The sequence below is a fragment of the Asterias amurensis genome, chromosome 1 (genome assembly GCF_032118995.1).
Source record: "Asterias amurensis chromosome 1, ASM3211899v1".
NCBI classification, from domain to species: domain Eukaryota; kingdom Metazoa; phylum Echinodermata; class Asteroidea; order Forcipulatida; family Asteriidae; genus Asterias; species Asterias amurensis.
Window position 1 is genome coordinate 18363438 of NC_092648.1, and position 22254 is coordinate 18385691.

Genomic DNA, 22254 nt, shown 5'->3' on the forward strand with positions numbered 1-22254 from the left:
GGATACCTTTTTGTTCTTAGAAATCTTAGCCTGTAAATTGCCTCCTGTGAAATGGCCCAACCTCTACAGCCCTGTGTTGCAAACACCATTTCAGACCTCGTTTGGAATTTCATGACTTTCAGTGGTGCTATATCCATTTGACACATTCTCTTTAGTGTCAGTTGGCTTGTCCGCAATGCATAGCTCCAGTTTTACGTTTGTTTCTGATGAAGATATTTCAAGGAGGAAACTGATGAATCAATTTCAGCAGTTGTTTACTTAGGATATTGTTTTGTAACAGCCACAGTCATCAGGGAAAATTGGTGTGATTATTTTGGGTTGTAAGAATTTTCTTCCATTTTAAGTCCTTCAGATGAATGTTTGTTTCTGATGAAAAACGTCTCAAGGAGAAAATGAGTCAACTGAGAGATCGATTTCCGCAGTTGTATACTTTGAAGATTGTTTTGTTAAAGACACAGTCATCAGGGAATTGGGTTGTTTTGTTTGTTGGGATATATGTCTTGTTATCTCAACCTTGGTTGTCTCTGTCCTACAATTGAGAAACATCTTGTCCTTGCTCTTAAGTTTTTTTTGCAAAGGAGCCCAACTAGCCATTTTATCTGCCCCCAGGAAGTTTTACTAGCCCAAATTTTCAACATGTACTTTCATAAATGTAGCTTTCTGATGTATGAATAATAGCGATCACAACCAGTTTATGAAGTTACATTTACTTTAAAAAAAGAAATATTCCAAACAAGTGGGTGACACAGTTGTTATATAACCCAACGAGCAAGTTGACAAGTGGTGCTTACTAGCCCATACTAGTTTCCACTAGGCAATGTATGCCAGGCTAGTGTGAAAAGGGCAAGCCCTGTCAGCTCTTCAAGTAATTGCATACTGACAGTGAAGACATTGCTGGGTTGCGAGGAAGAGTAATTGTACTCTTGCAAATTGCCGCTTGCTCTTAAGTGGTTTTTATGTAAATTCCCTTGCATTTGATTTATTCCTAGTATTGTCTCTTCCGTTGTTGGAGATAAGGGAGGAATTCTAGAGTAGATTGGACTGCATGGCAACCAAACGATGATGATGATTGCCTGGCAATAAGAACAATCATGGATGACAATGATGAATGTAGTGGCGAGTAATTGCAGCCATACATTTTGAATAATCATCTACGCTGAGTGTCGTGTTCTAGTTTGTAACCCTAGAAAGTGTGTTGACCTTTTACAGGTCAGCTCAAACCGTACGCTTACACACAGAAAATAGAGAGCAGACAAAAATTGAGTACAGTTTGCAGATCTTGTATTTGACAAACTCAAAGTTCACATCGACACAGCAGTTATTTAGTAATACATATAAATAAATAATATTAAGATAACTGTTACAGGTACATCCATCGATGGTTTCAAACTGTTTTCATAAAATGGACACGAAAACAAAATAGCAATTGTAAATTGATATATACAAATAACATTGATATAACTGCTACATCAGTGGTCTTCAAACTGTTGTTCATAAAATGGACACGAAAACAAAATAGCAATTGTAAATTGATATATATATATACAAATAACATTGATATAACTGCTACATCAGTGGTCTTCAAACTGTTGTTCATAAAATGGACACAAAAACAAAATAGCAATTGTAAATTGATATATATATATACAAATAACATTGAGATAACTGCTACATCAGTGGTCTTCAAACTGTTGTTCATAAAGTGAACACGGAAGAAAAATGTGTATCCATGATTGTGGCATGCGCGTGTATGTGGCGTGCGAAACCAATCCTTTTATAACAGTGAATGTATATGATCAGGGAGGGAGTGCGCTCTCTGACACCAGTTCGTTAACTCTGTCTGATTGGAATTGCTAATGACACGTCCAGCGATCTAATGCAACAAGGTTATATGTCCCGTTTGATTTATTTGTACATTGTCGTCGGGATAACAGCGTAATGAATCATTGATCACAGTAATTACTGATGCCAACGGACTCAAGTAGGCTTTTCAATCATCTTAACTTGTGTGTGTTATCCGCAGGTACCTGCGATTTCCCATGCTTTAGCGTTCAACTAAGGAGCGTGCATACTGAGATGAACCCAATGCCTAATGGTTGTGTAACCTGTAGCATGAAAGTTTATTAGGAGTCGCAGAGTCTAGGCTTCCTGCTGGTACACCTTGTAAACTGCTTCTTGTAGGAGACGTTATTTAGAAGTCAAAGTCTGTAATTTTTTTCTGTTATTTTGTGGGGGGGGGGGGATGTTAAATGTATGTTCGGGCATCTGTATGTTTACCTATTTGCATGTGCACTTGGACACGTTTACTAACAAATACATAGATGACAACAAGGCGAAAAGTCTCCTGGACAAAGTCTCCTGGAAAGTCTCCTAAACAAAAATCTCCTGGATTTAAGGATGCAAATGTTGGCAGCTCTGTCAGCTTAAAAAATAAAAAGTTCCTTAATGTTCTTGACTTTTTTCTTCTATTATCAGTGTGTAACATAGAGATGATCTTCCGACTATAATTCAAACTGAAGAAAACTACAATTGAGATCCTCAAGAGAATATTTGCTTGAATCATTCTTTATTAAATTTTAGACAAACACCTTCAGACCCAGGGATAATTTTCTTTGATGAACAAAGCTCTCAAGGTTGATTTTCTAACGTCACGTTTTGTCAGAGTCTTTTGTTTGGGATTCTTATCCAAGGGCAAGTTACTTGTAAGTTGTAATACTGTGAATGAATGTGCTTGTTGCCGGGAAGGCACTTTTCATCACATTCAAAAGTCTTACAAGATGGTTATGTGGACCTTAAAGTTTCTTTGTCGTGAGAGCAAAATGTTGCGTCTTTCTTGTGACTTGACACGTACTGACAGCACTGTTTGACTGCTCTTGCCTTTTTAAAAATGTGTTATGGCATGTGTCATTATTAATATTATCTGATGATAAGATAGCAAGGTTCTCCCCCATGCACAAGCTAGTGTATCGAACCGATACACACAAATTGTATGCTGATACATGCATATTATGGCCGATACACCAACAAACAAAAGATACAATAGTTTTACTTTGTTTTAAGATTACATGTATATCAAATTCACCAAAATCTTTAAGATAAATCTATTTAGACAGCACTTGATTGCACAGTAGAGCTTCTATAAAACCAAATATAAACACAAGAAGAAAGTAGAAAATATTCAGAGGACCTTGTTTCAGTTCGGCATGCTTTAGACGTACTTCAAAGTATTTTGTTGACAATGCCCCACACTTTAAAAAAAATCTTTGGAAAAGAACTCTGCATTAGACACATTGCAAGCACCCAACATCTTGAATTAATCTTAATCAATCAGTCTTGGGGGATGTTAACAAAAGAGATAAGTTCTGCATTAGCAACTCCAAAATGTCTAATTGCAAGGTCTTTGTATGAGTTACGAGGAAGGATGCACGCCATGGCAATTTGGCTTCAAGGCGCATTAAGCAATAACGTCATTAACACAAGAGGAATAATAGAAAGACTCTTGAAATCTGGAGACGGTTTTTGTTTCCTTGAGCCAAACAGCTCCCCCCCCCCCCCTCACACTTTTGTTTTTTTCCGTCCTGGGAGTTTCATAAGGCAAGAGAATGTCCTTGTACTTGAGTTGTCTGCTCAACCAGCGGCATTAAGAGCTTGGTATCATCCCTATGGAGTTGAAGACAGTCTTAAGATGCATTATTAATATTATGATAATAAGACATATTGCTTTCAGAGCACACTTTATTGAATTCAAGTAACTAGATCAAGGTAGTTTAAAATGAATTTAGAATGTCTATATCGGTCAGGGAAGGATAGTGAAACTATCGGGAATGATTTCTGGAGCTGTGCTCCAAGACGTCAGAATTAATCCACTCTTCCCGCTTCATCTCATCCTGAGTTTGACGGACTCGGCACTGCAAAGCCGACCCTGGCATGCTTAGCCTGGGGCCAGGTGTACCAAAGACAAAAGTCCAGCATAATTACACTAACCTGGGGTGAATTTCACAAACAGTTAAGACTTATCTCGAGTTGAGATGAGTTGCTTGTCCTAACTTAGGAGTAGCTTTAGTGTTACACATCTTTTGTGAAATCAACCCCTGATCCCTTCCTTCCTTCTGTCCTGTAGCTTTGAAGCCGTCAGGGTGACATTGTGATTGCATTTGTCAAGTAGAGTCTCCATTTGTGTCGTTCATCGGCCTGCACTGAGAAGTTGTGCGCAATTAAAACCTGTCCATTCCTGATCCCACATGTATTTAATGTGCATTTTCTTTTGATTTATTTCTTGCAGAACATATTTGGAGGAGGAACTGAAGAAAGCGAGAGAGAAACCTAAACTTCGTAAGGTTAGTTTCAGCATGGAGAACTGTGATACAAGTCTGGAAATTTAAAATGCAACTTGTCCATATGCCTTGTAAAATGCTCTAAGGAAAGATATTGACAAAATCGGTAGACCGCTAACATAGGGCTAGATAGCTAAATTGGTAGAGCGCCAGCACACTTATATTGAGGTTGTTGGTTCAAATCCCGCTCTAGTAAATTTTGCTTTGTTCAACCCCAAATCCAATAACGAATGAGTCAGCTGAAAGCATACTTCATATTAATTTCACTTAAAGAGGGGCTTCAAGGTCAAATTTAGTTTTGTGATCTCCTCTTTTTTCAAAAGATAGTTTCTCCATGAAAGTGGGAAATAAAATACAAGTCGCTGGGTTAAAATGGTGTTAAATGCCACTGTGTCTGATACTTTTCAAGTGCAATTTTTGTCAAAATCCGAACACATTTGATGACTTTTCATTTTGCCACAGAGCTTTTTTCTCTCTCTTGATTTCCTTAAAAAATTTCTTTGGAAAAGTGAAACCAGATAGGAATAACCATTTAACAGACATGCGCACATAGTGAAATGTTAATAACCCAATCTGATCAACCAATTTGAAAACCTTGATTATGGAAATATTTTCCCTCAAGAAAATGGTGCATGTAGTTTGAAAAATATCTTCCTGAGCAAAACAACAATAATGTTGCATGCTTTTCTTTTAAAAAAATACCCACAAATCGTTATCACCACAAAGTTTTTTGTTCTACTAGATTGCTACAATTTCCTTGGGACAAATGAAAAGTGAAACATGTTAGCAGCCCTTGTGTAAGAGCAAAACCACAATAATATTGAAACAAACAAAAAAATCCACAAATCTTTATTACCACAAAGCCTTTTTTTCTACTAAATTCTTACAACTTTCTTGGGGAAAATGGAAAGTGAAACAGGATCAAAATTGCAGTGTCACAGACCTTCCCGTTGCAGACTTGCTGTTCCCTTACGCAGATAATGTAGTTATTAAAGAATTATCTGCTCATCAGATGTCTTGATTTATGGATCACTGTCTACTCGAATACATTCTTATCCATCCAGACGGCAATTCGATAAAGATCTGCCTCAGGATGTGTAGATCTCTAGGCACCTCCAAGGATTTGGCGCAAGCCTCTTTATATATCAAGGAAGGGAAATAAGCAAGATGTCTTGTCACTACATGTATCTCAAGTTTAGGTTTTTTTTTTTTTATGCGATGCACAAAAATGAGTAGGATAGATGTACGGATAAGAGTTGCCATCCCACAAAGAGGAAATTAAAATGATCTTGTCTAAGATTGGTTACTAAATAGTAAACACAATACAGAACTGTAATGCAACTTTGCATTTTGAAGAAGAAAAAAAGGGGGGATGGTTAGCGGCCTCACATTTCGACCCTAGCAGAGTCTTTTTCTGAACAACTAGCAGAGGCTTTCACTGCTAGTGTCGAAATGTGTGGCCATTAACTCTATTTTGCATTTATAACTTAGGTCCTTCGGGTTTGTGAGCAGTTTAAAAAAACAAAAACAGAAGTGATATAGAGAGCACTGAGTGAGGTGAAAAAAACTGTTTGTGCTCAGTCGGAGACATTTTCCAGCAATTAACCAACCTATAGAAAGGTTTGCGGTAACACCATGTAATGACTATCTCTAATGAGTTGGGGTGGTTCTGAAAAGAACCATTGGTTTCAACTCGACGTTTTGATCAGTATGCTCTGATCGTCTTCTGGATAAAGCTGGACTCTGATGCTGCATGCTGCTTAAGTACTGTGGAGGCCCCACACCCTCACTATCCCCTGTGCTTGATCCTAGTGACACAGTTCAGTGAGCACACACCACCCACACACCACCCACACACCACTCAAGGCTCCAGAGCAGGTTTCAACACGCATCACCGAGCTCCATTTCCCGCCTCTATTTCCCGCCTTCGTGCATCACCAAGCTAATCCGCCTCCACAGTACTTAAGCAGCATGCAGCATCAGAGTCCAGCTTTCTCCAGAAGACGATCAGAACATACTGATCGAAACGTTGAGTTGAAACCAACGGTTCTTTTCAGAACCACCCCAACTCATTAGAGATAGTCATTACATGGTGTTACTGCAAACCTTTCTATATCATATTTCCACCATGCAAAGTTTCAAATCCTACTTAATTAACCAGCCGTTTGAAACCATTCACAATGCCAGGGTTGTGTTTGTTAGAACTAATGTGCACAGAACTAAACTGTCTCTGTGATTGGTGATATTATTGGTTACTTTCGGTTATCAGTGGTGATTTTTGGGATAAAAAGAGAGGAATTTGTGCCCCCCCCCCCCCTCAAAAAAAAAGGAGAAAAAAGGAACATAAATAAATAAAATAAATAAATTCACACCCACACACATGGATGTCATCAGGTCTACACTTATTATGTCACATGCAAACGACCCATCAACCCTGTAAATCAAGGATTTCTCCTCGTCTTTCCAGTTTTTGTTTTTTCTTGTAGTGATTTCCCTGTTGGTTTTGTACATGTACATTCTGAAAGCAAAGCAAGAACTGTTCGACTACCCACACACACTAATACTGAGTATTAGGGCCTTGTCACATGAGGCAACTTTTACAGGCAACTTGGAGGAAACCAGCTACAATGAACACTGTCTTACGATCCACAAGAAAATTAGGTGACGTTGAAATGTGAATGGCCTTTTCTTCTTGGAGATTGCCTGGAACTGGCTGCTTGTTAATTGCCCCATGTGACATGTTCTCAAGTTTTTTGTGCCTTGTATGCAGTCAGACCACTTGATCTTTCGGAGACGGGAAAACTCTCCACACTACCATTACTGTTCATCTCAATCAGTCTTGCAGTACATGTTGTTTGACACATTGGGAGTCTGGTAATTTGATTTCTTATTTCTTGTGCCCTAAAAAAAAGGGGGGGAAGAATAAATGAATGAATAAATTAATTAAGATTAAATACAAAACAAAGAAAAACAGAATAATTTGATATAAAATACACATGTGTTTTATCTAAAATTTAATAAAAACAAATTTTTAATCTGGCGCCACTGCTGTTGATTGTTAGCGAACAAGTACTTTGATAAAAACAATTATTTGATGTTGAACGAAGTCGGTTTCCCTTAAGGTTTACAAACTAATGTCTGATTTTTTTTCTTAAATGAGTTTGACCATTATTCAGGAGCTCATTGAAAGTTAAATCATTATGGAATAATTTTTCAATAACAAGTTCCAGAGAAACAGATTCATAAAAGAAAAAAAAATCTCTATACATGTACACAGGATGTCCAAGCTATTACGCGGAAGTGAGATATGAAATTATGAATTAATGAACATTGTGTCGTTTACGTCATTCAGCACAAAAGCCCTTGGGTGTTTTCATTGCACAATGAAATAGAACCGAACGGACAAACAATTTGTTTTTATGGACAATTACAAGGTTTTTTTTGGGTGATGGAATAGGTCACTAAAAATACACAATTTTGGTCGATCAGGGAAGGCTAATTAAGGGATGTTGGTTGTTAGTTATGGGTCCCTCTATGGGCATTGTGGGTGGACCAGATGTTTGGAAGTTAATTTGAACAAATCAGGGTAAGAAATACTGAAAGAAGCGAAACTGTATTGAATAAGTGAACATTGGTGAAAGGGTATGAACTTGTGGTTTATCTCAAAACAAAATCATGTACAAACCTTATTGGAATAGGGCAAGATGAATGTGAAGAATCATAGTAATAAAATAAAATAAAAAGTCTTGCCAATTACAGTAGGCATTTCACCTAACGGGCCAAAACTGCTATTTATGTCAAACACAGGAACATTCTGGAATTACACTATCTCAATATTTAAGAAACTATTGACTAAGTTTCTTGATAAGGCACGGAAGATAAGGCATGGAAAAATAATAGAAAAGCGTTATGCGTGCTCTTTTGTGACACTCTGATATTATACCCCGAGGTTCGTTCTACAATAAGCTTCATTACTTAATTTTGAAACTCTTCCAGCAAGAACCAATACTGTCTGTATCCTATAAATCAAGTGGATTTAATTTCTTTTATTTTGACTCCAGGACATGTACCAGAAGATGATTGAGATTGATCCCAAAGAACCAACAGCTGAAGAAAATAGACTTGGAGCCATCACCAAGCCACGCTACATGCAGTGGAGGGAGTTTATGAGCTCCTCCGCCACCTTAGGCTTTAGGATTGAAGGCGTCAAGGTAAACCAAACCCCCACCCCCAACTTCCTGCTCCCCTTTTATGCGCACCCCCCCCCCTCTAAATGTAGATTATGAGATAGAATTCAGGCTACTGTACAGGCCTATATGCTTCGTTTGGAAAGGGCAGGGCACCAAGGCATTAAAGGGTATACTTTAAGGAAATTGTAAATTTCTACTGGAGTATTCAAGGGCACCAAGGCAATGATCAGTGGGCATGGAGGTAATCACCTATGTTACCTTTGTGAAGTATCAGGCGTGACTGTATCTCCATTGCAACGATTTAGTGTAGCTGTCAGTGGGTGCATTCGATTATCTTCCTCGGGTCGACCCCGGTGTGCTCATCTGGGTGGCGTTTTTTTTTTCCAGGACAAACGTGGGCAGATAATTACCTCACGTTCATCCTGGAAGTCGCCTATTTGTTTTTTTCCCACGCGGGGCACTTGGGGCTGGCCCGAGGTGCACTGACGTCACCACAAGAAGGATGCGTTGTTTTTTTTCCAGGAAGAAGCCCCGAGTGCCCCGCTTGTGGATCAAGTTACTTGGGGCTGGTCCGAGGTGCACTGACATCACTACAAGAAAGATGCGGGGTTTTTTTTCCCAGGAAGAACATGGGTAATTATCTACCCGCATTTGTCCTGGAAAAAAACAAATAGGCCACCCAGATGAGCACACCGGGGGCGACCCAAGGAAGCTAACCGAACGCACCCAGTATAAACACAGCTGAGGCCATGATGGAATGTTAATTTTAGTTTTAACCCTTTCATCGATTTGTGTTAGCTTTGTATATTCGGTACTTTCCAGAGGTCTGTTAAAACAAAAATCACAGGCACAGAACTCGGGTATTTTTTGTATCCCCCATGCAAATTTTAACATCTCTTAAAATGTATTACCATTGACATGACTGATATTATCTTTGGTATTCACAGAAGGGTGACGGACATTCGAGTCGGGACTACAAGACGGTACGTACAAAAGACCAGATTAGCGATAGTTTCAACTTCTTCATTGATGGTGACCCCGTCCTCCAGGCTAAGTACATCCGCCGCTTGAAGGCCATCCGGGCAACGCTGGAGTCCTCAGAGTTCTTTGCACTACATGAGGTAGATTCATTTGTTTCTTTATGTTAAAACCCTTACTCCCTAGGCCAACTTGCCTACAGGGCCCAAGATCATAGAGATGCAGAAAATATGGCTAAACAATTGTCTGCTTAGCAATAATGGGCAGGATACCAGTCACTAATTGACAATATGACATGGTAATTTAGCTGGTAACCTTATTCTGGTAAGCATACTTTTGTTATGCTTGGCTACTTTTCGTGCTTAAGCAGCTCTATGAAAATGGGTCCAGGTGACACTCCTCTCCAATATGTTTGGACTATTGAAATGCATGCATCCTCAGACAAAGCTCAACATTTTCTTGTTGTTACTGTACCACATTTGGTTTTACAAGTTCTACTATGAGACATGTTAGAAAAGATTGGTCCAGCTCCCCAAGATATTTACACTGAGGCATCATTTTGTTATTGAATTGGGAAGAAATTTCTTCTCATGAATGTGAAATTATTCAGTTGTATACTCCACTTGCAAAGTTGCAGTTATTTTTCTATTTAGTACAGATACATACCGAAATGTAATAATATAAATTATAAAATCTTAAATTTATCCTTAATTGTTTCCTGCACAGGTCATCGGCAGCTCCCTTCTGTTTGTGCATGATAAAGCTGGAAAGGCAAGTGTGTGGATGATTGACTTTGGCAAGACCACTCCTCTTCCCGAATCGGAGACGAATGACCACCGCACCCCATGGGTAGAAGGGAACCATGAAGATGGCTACCTGTTTGGACTGGATATGATGATTGATGTATTTTCAAACATGAAACCCAGAGAGCTTCCTGCTGAGGTTAACTCTGTGAAACCTACTGTCAAAAATAATCCCGCTTCTGACACCGTTTCAACTGCATTGAACAATGATCCCACTTCTGACACCAATTCCACTACATTGAACAATGATTCCACTTCTGATACCAATCAAACTGCAGTAAGCACCTCCTCAGGATCACTTAGTGTCTCCTCTTCCATACTCCCTGCTGCCTCCTCTACACAACCTCCCATAATCACGGCAGCGCCCTCGTAGCAGACGGCCAGCCACCGCTCTCGTCTTACCTTTCACTAGTTGCTGCAACAGCTTCATTGGTCATTGCAGATCTTTGTAATAAGCTCAGTGATTCTCTCTGGATCTAGCTGACAATTTTCTAGCATGGTTATAGACATGCTAATACTTTTTTTCAGGTGGGTGTCCATTATGTGACCCATAGTCTTTCAAGCTGCACATTGGTGAGGTGTACATGTAATGCACAGATTTTATATTGTAAAATAACAGTTTGAGTGCTTCTTGAGTGAGACGTAATACTAGATTCTACTTCTATATCCAATTCCAGTATCAAAACAAGTGAATACATCGACTTTCTATGGACTTGATCGTGGGATGCACACCAACCTTGCAAAAGCTGCATCAAAGTTTAAAGGAACACGTTGCCATGGATCGGGCGAGTTGGTCAAAACAAAAGCGTTTGTAACCGTTTTTTATATAATGCATATGGTTTGAAAGATGTTCTAAAAGTAGAATACAATGATCCACACAAGTTCGCTTCGAAATTGCGTGGTTTTCCTTCTACCGTCGGCCATTTATGGGAGTCAAAATTTTGACCCCCATAAATGGCCGACGTGCTAGTCGACGAGGTAAAATGAAAACCACGCAATTTCGAGGCATGTTTGTGTGGATCTTTGTATTCTACTTTTACAATATCTTTCTACCCATATGCATTTTATAAAAAACGGTTCTAAATGCTTTTCAAAGACCAACTCGACCGATCCAAGGCAACGTGTTCCTTTTAAGTACTTAGCCATTTTAATCTGTTAATGCAAGCCAACAAGTTTACTAACACATGTTTTCCTGATGGTAAATCATTCCACTATGGTTATGGCAAGCTTTGAAGCACGTACATGTGGCAAGTGCCTGTATGAATGTGATAGCTGCCTTGATGCTCGTAGAGGTGCCTTTTGCCTAGGCGAAATTGCATGTCTCTTCATAATTCCATGCTTGAAAGTATGTTATGTTGACCTGGTATGTATATGTCAGTGTCACACTCCCACACTTCATGATTGTTTTTGGAACTCACTTGAAAACAACAACAACAAAAGGGGAGGGAATAATATACTCTTAAAGTAGCTTGGCTTATGATTGTTTGATTGCTTTTTCATTGCAGAAAAAAAGAAGAAAAAAATTGCTTGATGATTCGACCCTAGCAAAGTCTTTCTCATTTTTAGCCTTTGAGAAAGAATCTGCTGGGGTCGAATTGTCATGCAAATAACAATATTGTTTGCATCATGCAAATAACAATTGTTTGCATTTACAAGTCCTTTTAGTTAGTAAGCAGTTTCCAACGGGTAATTCAATTTTGCCTTTTTCGTTGTGAAGTGTTTATGTTGCGTATCTCAATGACAATTGAGCGATCGTTTCAATCAGTCATTACAGACTCTTTTGTCTTAGAGATGGCAGAAGCAATATATACAACTAACAGAATCTTAACAAATGGAAACATTGGTCAACCTTGATGAGCACAAATCTTGTTTCATAATCACAAAATGCAGCATCTTTGAAGAAATATATGTTTTCCTTTCCTATTTAACTTAAAGGGGAACATCTGTAAAACAGTTGATTTAGGGGCATCAACACTTTCAGCAATTTCACAGTCGTACAAAGTCCATTTTATGAATCCAGTGTAGCATCTGCTTGCAAGCATCGACATTTTTATTTAACCTTACAGAAAAACTTACCATTGAATATTATTCTAATTATTACTTTTTAATAATTTTAGTTCTGACTGAGTAGAAATACAGGAATTGACTGCAGGTAAAACGTGCAAACATATTGCCTTGTTAACCTGCGGTCAACTCAATTATTTCAAGCTGTTAGCGAAGAATTTTTAAAAATCTACAAAGACCAGACAAATTTTGAGCTTGTTTATTATTGTTTTCAAATAGTCCCTAGGAGTAACTTGGCTCCTGTAGTTGTAAGTAATCCATCCCAAAAAGAGATTCTGTTTTTAAAAGGACTCGTCGTGAAATTTTAGATTTGTTCAGCTGTTGAGAACCCTTCAGCTCGGGCCATTAGGCCATGTCAAATTTCACTTTGCATTTTCTTGAAGTGTATGTAAAAACAAATTATTTATCCGCTTCAAGTCATCGTGTTATTTTAAGACTTCTCCAATAAATCCTCAATATTTGTGTTTTCATGGGTTTTGCCCCTTTTTCCTCAGCTCAAGAGATGATATTTTTGTAACTATATAATTTTTTAGAAATTTGAATGAAAGTTTATGGTTTCTGCAGTAGCTGATTATGTGAGAAGCCTTTTAGAAGATCTTAACTATATGTTGGTCGTTTTATTTATTTTTTAAAACCTCAATCATTTTGGCAATTAGATGTTTTTATTGTTTTTGTTCCTTCGTTCACTTTGTACTGAATATGTGGGGAACGTTAGGAGTTATTTTGGCTCACCTTGTAAGGTTTTTAGAACTTGTTTGTTTTATTTTATTATTTTTTATTCTCCTTTCTTTTATACAGTTATTATGACCTTCCCACAATTGGAGGGTGTAGCCTCACACCTTTTGCGGCCATAGTGGCCAAAAGTGGCTGGTACCAAAATATTCACAACATCCACAAATAGCCATCAGATTTGACCTAAATGTACATGTACTGCCGCTCTACCTGAAAGGTCACAGTAAAACCGATGACCTAAACATAAAACTAAACCAAACCAAATTTGTTTTTGTTTTATTTATTTCTTACATTTTCACTGGAAAAGTTTGCTTAAAAACCAATAATATAACAGTTTTATCTTTCATATTAAAAACAGTAATTTCAGCGGATCCCCCCTTTTTTGCCACTTGTGTATTTTACCTTTAACATGTCCTAAATGTATTGGAATTGATTTGGTCTTACTTGAGCACAAACATGCATCATTTTTAGGTTTTGTGTTTGATACCTCTGGAAAACTTGAATAATACTCAAATCTTTGGTGGGTGTAGGCGGCAAGTTTTGAAGGGGAAACCCTTAAATGCTCTTCCTAGCTCGCCCTGCCTCTTACCAAAATATAATTATTGCCACTTCAAAAAACATCTAGAGATTTTAAACCATTTTGTAGATATTTTTATTTAAAGAGAGCATGAATAATATTATTGTAAACATTCTTTGTTTGTAATTATTATGCGCATATATTTAAGGTTAATTCAGTTAGGATGTTGTATTTTTAGTTTTGTAATCATGAATACTGCTTTTCCTCATTCCGATTCTATTGTTGATATGATTTTATTGTTAAGGGTGCTGAAACATCAAAGGGTTACTGGCCTAAAAAGTGTTCATCTTGTTGAACAACAATTTTTGAGTAAATTCAGGGATTTCCTAAAGCGGGGTGTCCTGAATTCATTTTCACAACACTTTGAAATGCAAACTTTGGGGTATTTGTAATTTTTTTTATTACATATTTGTCTGTTATTATTCCAAAATAATGCAAAACATCTTCTCAATAACTTCAATGACTTGGATGCAGCTTTCTCATTTAACAGTGGTCCACTGGCCAAATGCTAGTTTAAACACCTCAGGACCAGTCGGCTTTCTGTCCAACAAGTCCTCTGTGCTTGTTTATAACTGAAGTCCTATTGCTACATGAAAATCACTTCATATCAGTTCAAATTACAAGTCCCATGTGGAAAGAAAAACATGGACTGGTGAAATATATCTCTACTGTGCCATGTCAAGTTAACTGGTTATTGGCAAACCCTGTGATCTGGGCCCAATTTCATAGAGCTGCTTAAGCACAAATATTTGCTTAAGCAAAAAAATTCTTACTTAGTAAAATTAGATTACCAGCGCAGAATCCACTCATTTGTTATGCTGAGTAAACAACAGCTAAATACCAATCACATGCATGGTATATGGTATGAAATTTTGGCCAGTAACATATGTGAAATAAGTGAGCTATTTTCGTGCTTAAGCAAATTTTTTGCTTAAGCAGCTGTATGAAATTGGCCCCTGGTGTTGCACTTGGGAAATGTGTTATTTGAAGCCACTTTCCTGTCTTGTAAGATTTTCACTTGTTAATCATTTCTAGAGGGTTGTGTACTCCTGAGGTTAACTAAAGAAATTACAAATGTGTTCAGAACCTTTTGCTAAACATGCTTGGGAAAAGTTATTGATTTTTGTCTTATCAGTGAGCGTTGTGTCTTTTACTTCTTCAAAGAAAGTGAACACTTTTGAAATTTGGCAACTTGCAAAAATTACTATTCAAAGTTGTTTTATATAACGGATGTTTTCTACGAAGGATGTTAAATTAACTCAGTTTGTACAAAGTCAGCTTCAAAATGCACTTAATTGAGCCCAATAAGAATTAAGAGTTCTACCTTTTTTTGTTGAATCTTTACTATGCAGTTTAGGAAATATGATATTATGAACATTTCTCACAGGTAAATCAGTATTTTGCTACTATTTTCTTCATATTGTGTACAGGAAACTAAAAATATTATGTGGTATGTTTATTATGTATACTTTAATCATTATGTTTCAAATGGATTCCACACGTGCTCTAATATTCCATAAATGTAAACTCACGTTCTGTTCAAACTATTTTTTGAAAAAGGGATTAAAAATTATAACAGTTTTCCCAGCACTTAATTCGCTGTGTTTCACTTGGCAAGGTTATTCAAAATATAGAGAGTATCTTGCAAACATTTTACATAGTTTTGGTTGAATTGATAAAAATTGTCAATCCTAAAATTCCTGTGTTTTTTTCTCAGAGATGAGAGGACTCAATTCTTCATTAGAAAGTAGCTGAACTTCAGTGAACTTTATTCTTAAACTGATAACTTTTGCTGTTCTTGGTAAAATTAGAAATGCACATTTTTGTACTAGAGGTTCAGGCATGATATTTTGCACACTTATTTCTGATTTGATTGCCCGTGGAAAAAAAAATCAGGAAACTTTGTATGAATAAGGTGTAAAGTTTTTGAGCCTACACCATGTTTACATATATGTAGGTCAGCCTTGTACTTGGTAAAATGTTCCTAAATTTTTTCCCACTGATCAAAACAAAATACCATGCATGAGAGAGTTGTTGATGTTACAATTTTTTATGAGAACAAGTATGTTCTTGAATTTTTATGTCAACACATTCGAGTACAGAATATTACCCAAGTACAAGTATCATGTCAATTTTCTTCTGTCACTTTTACAAGTACATTTACATTTACATAAGCAGGGGTTCAGAAATTAGACTTGAAGCTAGGTTCCATTGTTTTCTTCTTTGTGGACAAGCAACAGTAATTTTATCACAATTTCAAGAAAGTACAAGCGATGAGGGACAAACTTTCTTTTGAGTACCAGGTTAATGTCGGCCATTTTTATGGGCAAGGATAGTCACTATTTGAAAGCCCTGCCATGCGTTTATACCAGTATGCTGCTCATAGGAGTTCCATCAAATGATTTGGCAGCGAACCACTTGGCTGCATGAAAATTAAAAAAACACTTGATGTGGCTCAAAGCCGAAATCCAAGTTGCCTGTGAATATGGAATCTATTGAAAACTATCTATGATACACTCATGACCTCCTCAAGCACAAGAAATGGAATACAGATAATGTAATCCTCTAACTCAACTATATGAACAGTTTCATGGGTATTAAAATAGCAGGGCCAAATTGCATAAAGCCTGTAAGCACAAAAACTTGCTAAGCAAAGAAAGGTATTGCTGAACAGAAACAGGTTACCAGCCAAAACTACATTAAGTTTTACATTGTTGTGACTTGCCCCCACTAAATTTTTGGTTAGACGAGAAATTTGTCAAATAGCTTTATGAAATTGGGCCCAGGGCAGTGACCCACAAGTACGGTAACAAAACATTTCTTCACAAGGATGAGTAAAAGTTAACTTTCATTATAGTCAGGCAGCTTAGCGAATGGATGTGGACGTTCCGGACAAAAGCACAAAATTTTGTCCACGTGGTCCTTATTACCTAAGCTTTGCATTTTTGATAGGAACCACCTCACCAAGACGTATTATGGCGGCCATCTTGGATTTCCAAGATGGCCGCCATTTAAAAACCTGTTTTTGCCAGTATCTCACCTCCTGAGTCACCTAGGATCACAATTATGGTGTCTAGATATACATTTCCATGGTCAAGGAATACATCTTCACCACTTAGAAAAGCAACAGTGCTTTATTTCCTTTGTATGGCGGCCATCTTGGATTTTTAAGATGGTAACCATATGAAAAACCCATATTTGCCGGTATCTCGCCTCCAAAGTCACATAGAATCACAAATAGTGTGTCCAAATATATATTTCCATGGTCAATGGATCCAACTGTACCACTCAGAAGAGCAGCAGTGCCTTCTTTCTTTTATATAGCGGCCATCTTGGGTTTTCAAGATGGCCGCCATATGAAGAAAACACATATTTTATCAATATCTCACCTTCTAAATCACTTATAATCACAATTATGGTGACCAAATATACATTTTCATGGTCAAGGAATCTAACTGTACCACTCAGAAGAGCAGCAGTGCCTTCTATCTTGGGTTTTCAAGATTAACGTCATCTGAAGAAAACCCATATTTGTTATCAATATCACACCTAAATCACTTATAATCACAATTACAATTATGGTGACCAAATAATATTAATTTTCATGGTCAAGGAATCCAACTGTACCATTTAGAAGAGCAGTGCTTTCTTTCTTTTATGTAGTGGCCTTCTTGGGTTTTCAAGATGGCCGTCATAAGAAGACAAAAACGTATTTGCCAATATATCACCTTTAAGTCACTTAGAGTCACAATAATGGCTTCTTAATACATATTGTTATGGTCAAGGAGTGCAACTGTACCACTTGGCAAAGCAGGCCATCGATCACTTTCAATATTGCTGCCAAGTATAAACCCATTCAATATCTCACCTCCTTCGTTCGTTGATCTGGATCACAAATTTGATATTTGACAACTTGGGTCATACCCCACCTAGTACAACTGCAAAAGGTTAAATTTCATAGCACACTGGTCCAGACGTGGCAGGTGATTTGATGGCATTGTCTTGGCCAGATAATAGTAGATCTGGGCCAGGTATGATGTTAGATCTGAGCTAGGTCTGGCAACACAAGGTGAGATGTTGTTAGATCTGAGCCAGGTCTGGTTACACCAGGTGAGCATCTAGTGCACATTCTTGATTGGCTGTCGAGAGTCCATGTCTCGGCTCCTTACAGAAGTACAGACTCAACTGTGGCAACTGTTGATGTCACCGTGGAGACCTCACTCGCCTCATGCCATGAAGTGCCTTCCATGCCAAGACTCTCCTTACTCTTAAACTACTTATTGTACAGTATGATACGTCTAGTGACCTTAAACATGTAAATGAAACAAAAGAGGGGTTGAGCCAGAAGAGAGGCAATGGAGATTCCCAGATTATAAGTTGTTGCAGCATGCAACACGAGTTGCCTAAAAGATTGGAGTGACAGCAGAGTGAAAAAACCCACACATTCCAGTGACTGAGGATGGACTCTCGTTCGAAATATTGGCTGGAGTTCTGCAAGGCGACACGCTGGCTCCATTTCATTGCACTTGACTACGCCCTGAGACGAGCCCTCAAAGAACACGAGGATCTAGGCTTCACCATCACCCCAAGAAAGTTTAGAAGAATTGGCCCAGGGACCCTCTCCGACCTAGACTTCGCAGATGATATAGCCCTACTGTCTGACAACATCATAGAGGCGCAAGAGCTACTCAGCAGAGTTGAGTCGGAGTGTGAGAAGGTTGGTCTCCATCTCAATGCCAAGAAGACGGAGTATATGGTATACAACATTGGGGATCATGCTCCGCTAAAAGACCTTAGGAGGTTCATCACTAAAGGAGGTGGACGACTTCAAGTATCTCGGCTCCACGATGCAGACAACAGAGAAAGACATCAATGTCCATAAGGCGCTTGCATGGAAAGTCCTCCATGACATGAAGAAGATCTGGACATCTCAGCTCCCAAATGGTTTAAAGCTGAGATTCTTTCATGCGGTAATAGAAACCATCCTGCTGTATGTGTGTGAGTCTTGGACTCTCAACAAGGCCATGACCAAATCTATCAGTGGTTGCTACACCAGGATGCTACACCAGGATGCTACAGATGGCATAGAATGTCTCCTGGAGGGATCACATCACCAACCTTGAGCTGGTCACTGTCTACGGCACCCAGAGCTACCAGCCAATAAAGTCATCGTGTGGGAGCCCACTCACGGCAGGTGCGGCCCTAGAAGACCCACCAAGACTATGCTAAAGACCCTGCTTGAAGACGCAGAAGTAATCAACAAGGAGGAGCTAATCAGCTGTATGCAGGATAGAGTTGTGTGGCGTGTCAGACATAGAGCCTGACTCAAACATGCTGCAACGCGACAACTTGGGTCGACTGAGTGAGTGAGTGAGTGAGTGAGTGAGTCTCGATGATGACAGCCAATTATTGGTTCCTAGGGGACTTTTTTTACCTGGTGCTTTCAAGGCCTTCATTAAACCTTAAAACTCCCAGATGGCCACCATAAAAAAGAAAACATTGCTGCTGTTCTATTTGTATGCATTAGCCATGCAAATGTATGTATTTGACGTGACTTATAGGTTACATGTAGATCTTGAAAACCCAAGATAGCCACTATATATAACAAAGAAGGTACTGCTGCTCTTCTGAGTGGTACAATTAGATTTATTGACCATGATAATGTATATGTGGTCACCATAATTGTGGTTATAGGTGATTTAGAAGGTGAGATATTGATAAAATATGTGTTTTCTTCGTATGGCGGCCATCTTGAAAACCCAAGATGGCCGCTATATAAAAGAAAGAAGGCACTGCTGCTCTTCTGAGTGGTACAGTTGGATCCATTGACCATGGAAATATATATTTGGACACACTATTTGTGATTCTATGTGACTTTGGAGGCGAGATACCGGCAAATATGGGTTTTTCATATGGTTACCATCTTAAAAATCCAAGATGGCCGCCATACAAAGGAAATAAAGCACTGTTGCTTTTCTAAGTGGTGAAGATGTATTCCTTGACCATGGAAATGTATATCTAGACACCATAATTATGATCCTAGGTGACTCAGGAGGTGAGATACTGGCAAAAACAGGTTTTTAAATGGCGGCCATCTTGGAAATCCAAGATGGCCGCCATAATACGTCTTGGTGAGGTGGTTCCTATCAAAAATGCAAAGCTTAGGTATTAAGGAACACATGGACAAAATTTGGTGCTTTTGTCCGGAACGTCCACATCCATCTCAAATATGGTCATAAGCTGCCTGACTATTAGTACTTCAACTCTGAGCATCCTCTCACTAAACACACAAGATAGCGGTATATGGTTCAGTTAGTGTAAAGTTGGTGCAAAATTAGCCATCAAATGTAGAATCCATAACGCTTCTGTAATAGGTGCTGTAATTATTATTCATTCCACTCTCAATCATCAGCTCAACATTCGAATTGAAATTGATTATGAGACATTTGTTGTTTTTAATTAGAAACTTTTTTACTGGCATCAACAAGATTTTACTTTCTTAAGCGGGGGTAGCATTAAAATTAGAGTACAACTCTTCAGCTTTCAAGAAGTGTGTATACCATGAAAGTTTCATTACAGCAGACTGCAATTTGTGTTTGTCTTGCAAGCACCTAAATCTAAGTACAATTCCAGTATGTTTTAATCTTTTTATATTGCCATATGGCAGCAATTTTTTATGTTAACACAAACCTTTCATTCTCTCTAAACAAACAAATTAATAATAGATTGTTTGGTACTTGTACCAAATTTACTGTATGACTTTCAGCTTTGTATTAATGTGTTATTCTGGGTGTTCCAGCTGACTTTCCCTTCTCTAAATGTACATACACCGATCAGTAACACATTTCATTGGTATTTATACAGTGTTCATAGGTATCGCAAAGGGATGGTGCATCATTATTTTTAAGAAAGGGTACCTTCAAGTTTTTCTCCTGTGTAAACACTCTGTCAGAAATGGGTGCGCAGGTCTTTTGAGACGACGGTAATGGTTTAGCAAACGGCTCTGTTTATAGGCACGTTTTCCATAAAGATTGATGAGGGTTCAGCACAATTAATTCTTCTCAGGGTGATTTGGCCGTGTACAAACTTAAAGGCACTGGACACTATTGGTAACTACTCAAAATAATTGTTGCCATAGAAATTTGCTTGGTGTTGATAAGTATTACAACATTGTGAGAAACGGCTCCCTCTAAAGCCGGTTTATACTTCCTGCGAATGCGAATGCGAAGCGAATTTGACGTGAATTTGACGTCACACCCTCCTTTCGCAACGATTATTCGCAAGGGAGTAGAGCAGAATTCAACTGCTGCGAATTGTTCGTTGCAAATTTGTGACGTCAAGATTCGCTTCGCATTCGCATTCGCAGGAAGTATGAACCAGGCTTTAAGTAACATAGTTTTTGAGAAAGGTAATTTCTCACTCAAATATTGGAAGACCTCAGGCCTGAAACCTTCTATTATGCATCTGAAAGCACACAAATTTGTGCAACAAGGTTTTTTTCTTCATTATTCTCTTGCAACTTTGATGACCTATTCATCCAAAATGTCCACAGATTTGTTATACTATGCATATGTTGTGATACGCCAAGTGAGAATAATGGTCTTTGACAATTCCCAAACGTGCCCAGAGTGCCTTTAAAAACAAGTAATCTATCAAGAACTTTCTAGTTTGTCTCGTTGAATATTTCCAAATTTACATTGTTTACCGATGCTGCATCATCCCTTTTAAGTTGGACGTAAAAGGTGGATGGGGAGGAATAATCATTAAGTGCACTTCAAAATGACTTCAGGCAGGTTTAATTTAACTACAGATTGTAAAAAAAAGAGGAACCGTATAGGGACAGAGGCTGTAAAATTGTGGGGTTTTCTTATGCCAGTTTGTATGATACAAATTTAACTTTCATCAATGACATTTTATCTGTACCTCATTATACATGGAACTGTAGAGAAAATCTTTTGCTATTGTATTATTAGTTTGTGAAGTTGAGGTAATTTAACTTCAGGAATCGTTGGTTTAGTCATCGACGATGTATTAATTGTCTTAAACCAGGTGAAAACACTATCACTTGCCATTCTTTGTAGAGTTATAATAGCGAGTAGAAATGATTACATGATAATTCAGAGATAGATCAAATGCGTCAAATGTCTTTTTGTTCTTGTCAAAACTTTAATTTCCAATTTTTCTTTTTAAAAGGGGTCTTTCTGTTGACCCCCTTTGCATGACACAGTGCACTTAAGCAAACTATGTGTTGACCAGTACTAAGGCCACCATTTTTGGAGTCAACTTGTTGTTTTTACTCCCAGAATGGCAGACAGGATAGGCGCATGTAGCCTAAGTGTGTTTGTGCATTGTGACATGTTTCAATATACCCTAGCACGTGATGTCATGACCCCAAACAGGGCCCTCACTGAGGTCAATGAAGACCTATCATTGGCTGAGGGTTGTGCGTGTCTCAAACATGTTATTATTGACCTCTGCTATGGCAGGCAATGCAAGGGGTCTTTACACTATACTATCTTGAACTTCTCCCATTGATATCAATGTAACCAATCAGAGGCTGGAAGAACCAAATAGTC

At 38.2% G+C, this 22254-nt stretch overlaps 1 protein-coding gene across 2 annotated transcripts in view; it reads left to right on the forward strand.

Moving 5' to 3' along the window:
- Positions 1-16554, forward strand: part of LOC139948570 (inositol-trisphosphate 3-kinase B-like) — a 71570-nt gene extending 55016 nt beyond the window's left edge. For both annotated transcript variants that reach the window (XM_071946735.1, XM_071946743.1), the window contains 4 exons: positions 4283-4337; positions 8396-8545; positions 9472-9645; positions 10229-16554. In XM_071946735.1, the coding sequence (XP_071802836.1) occupies positions 4283-4337; positions 8396-8545; positions 9472-9645; positions 10229-10678 (829 nt within the window). In that variant the 3' untranslated portion in view covers positions 10679-16554. The remainder of the gene's footprint in view (positions 1-4282; positions 4338-8395; positions 8546-9471; positions 9646-10228) is intronic.
- Positions 16555-22254: the final 5700 nt, after the last annotated feature.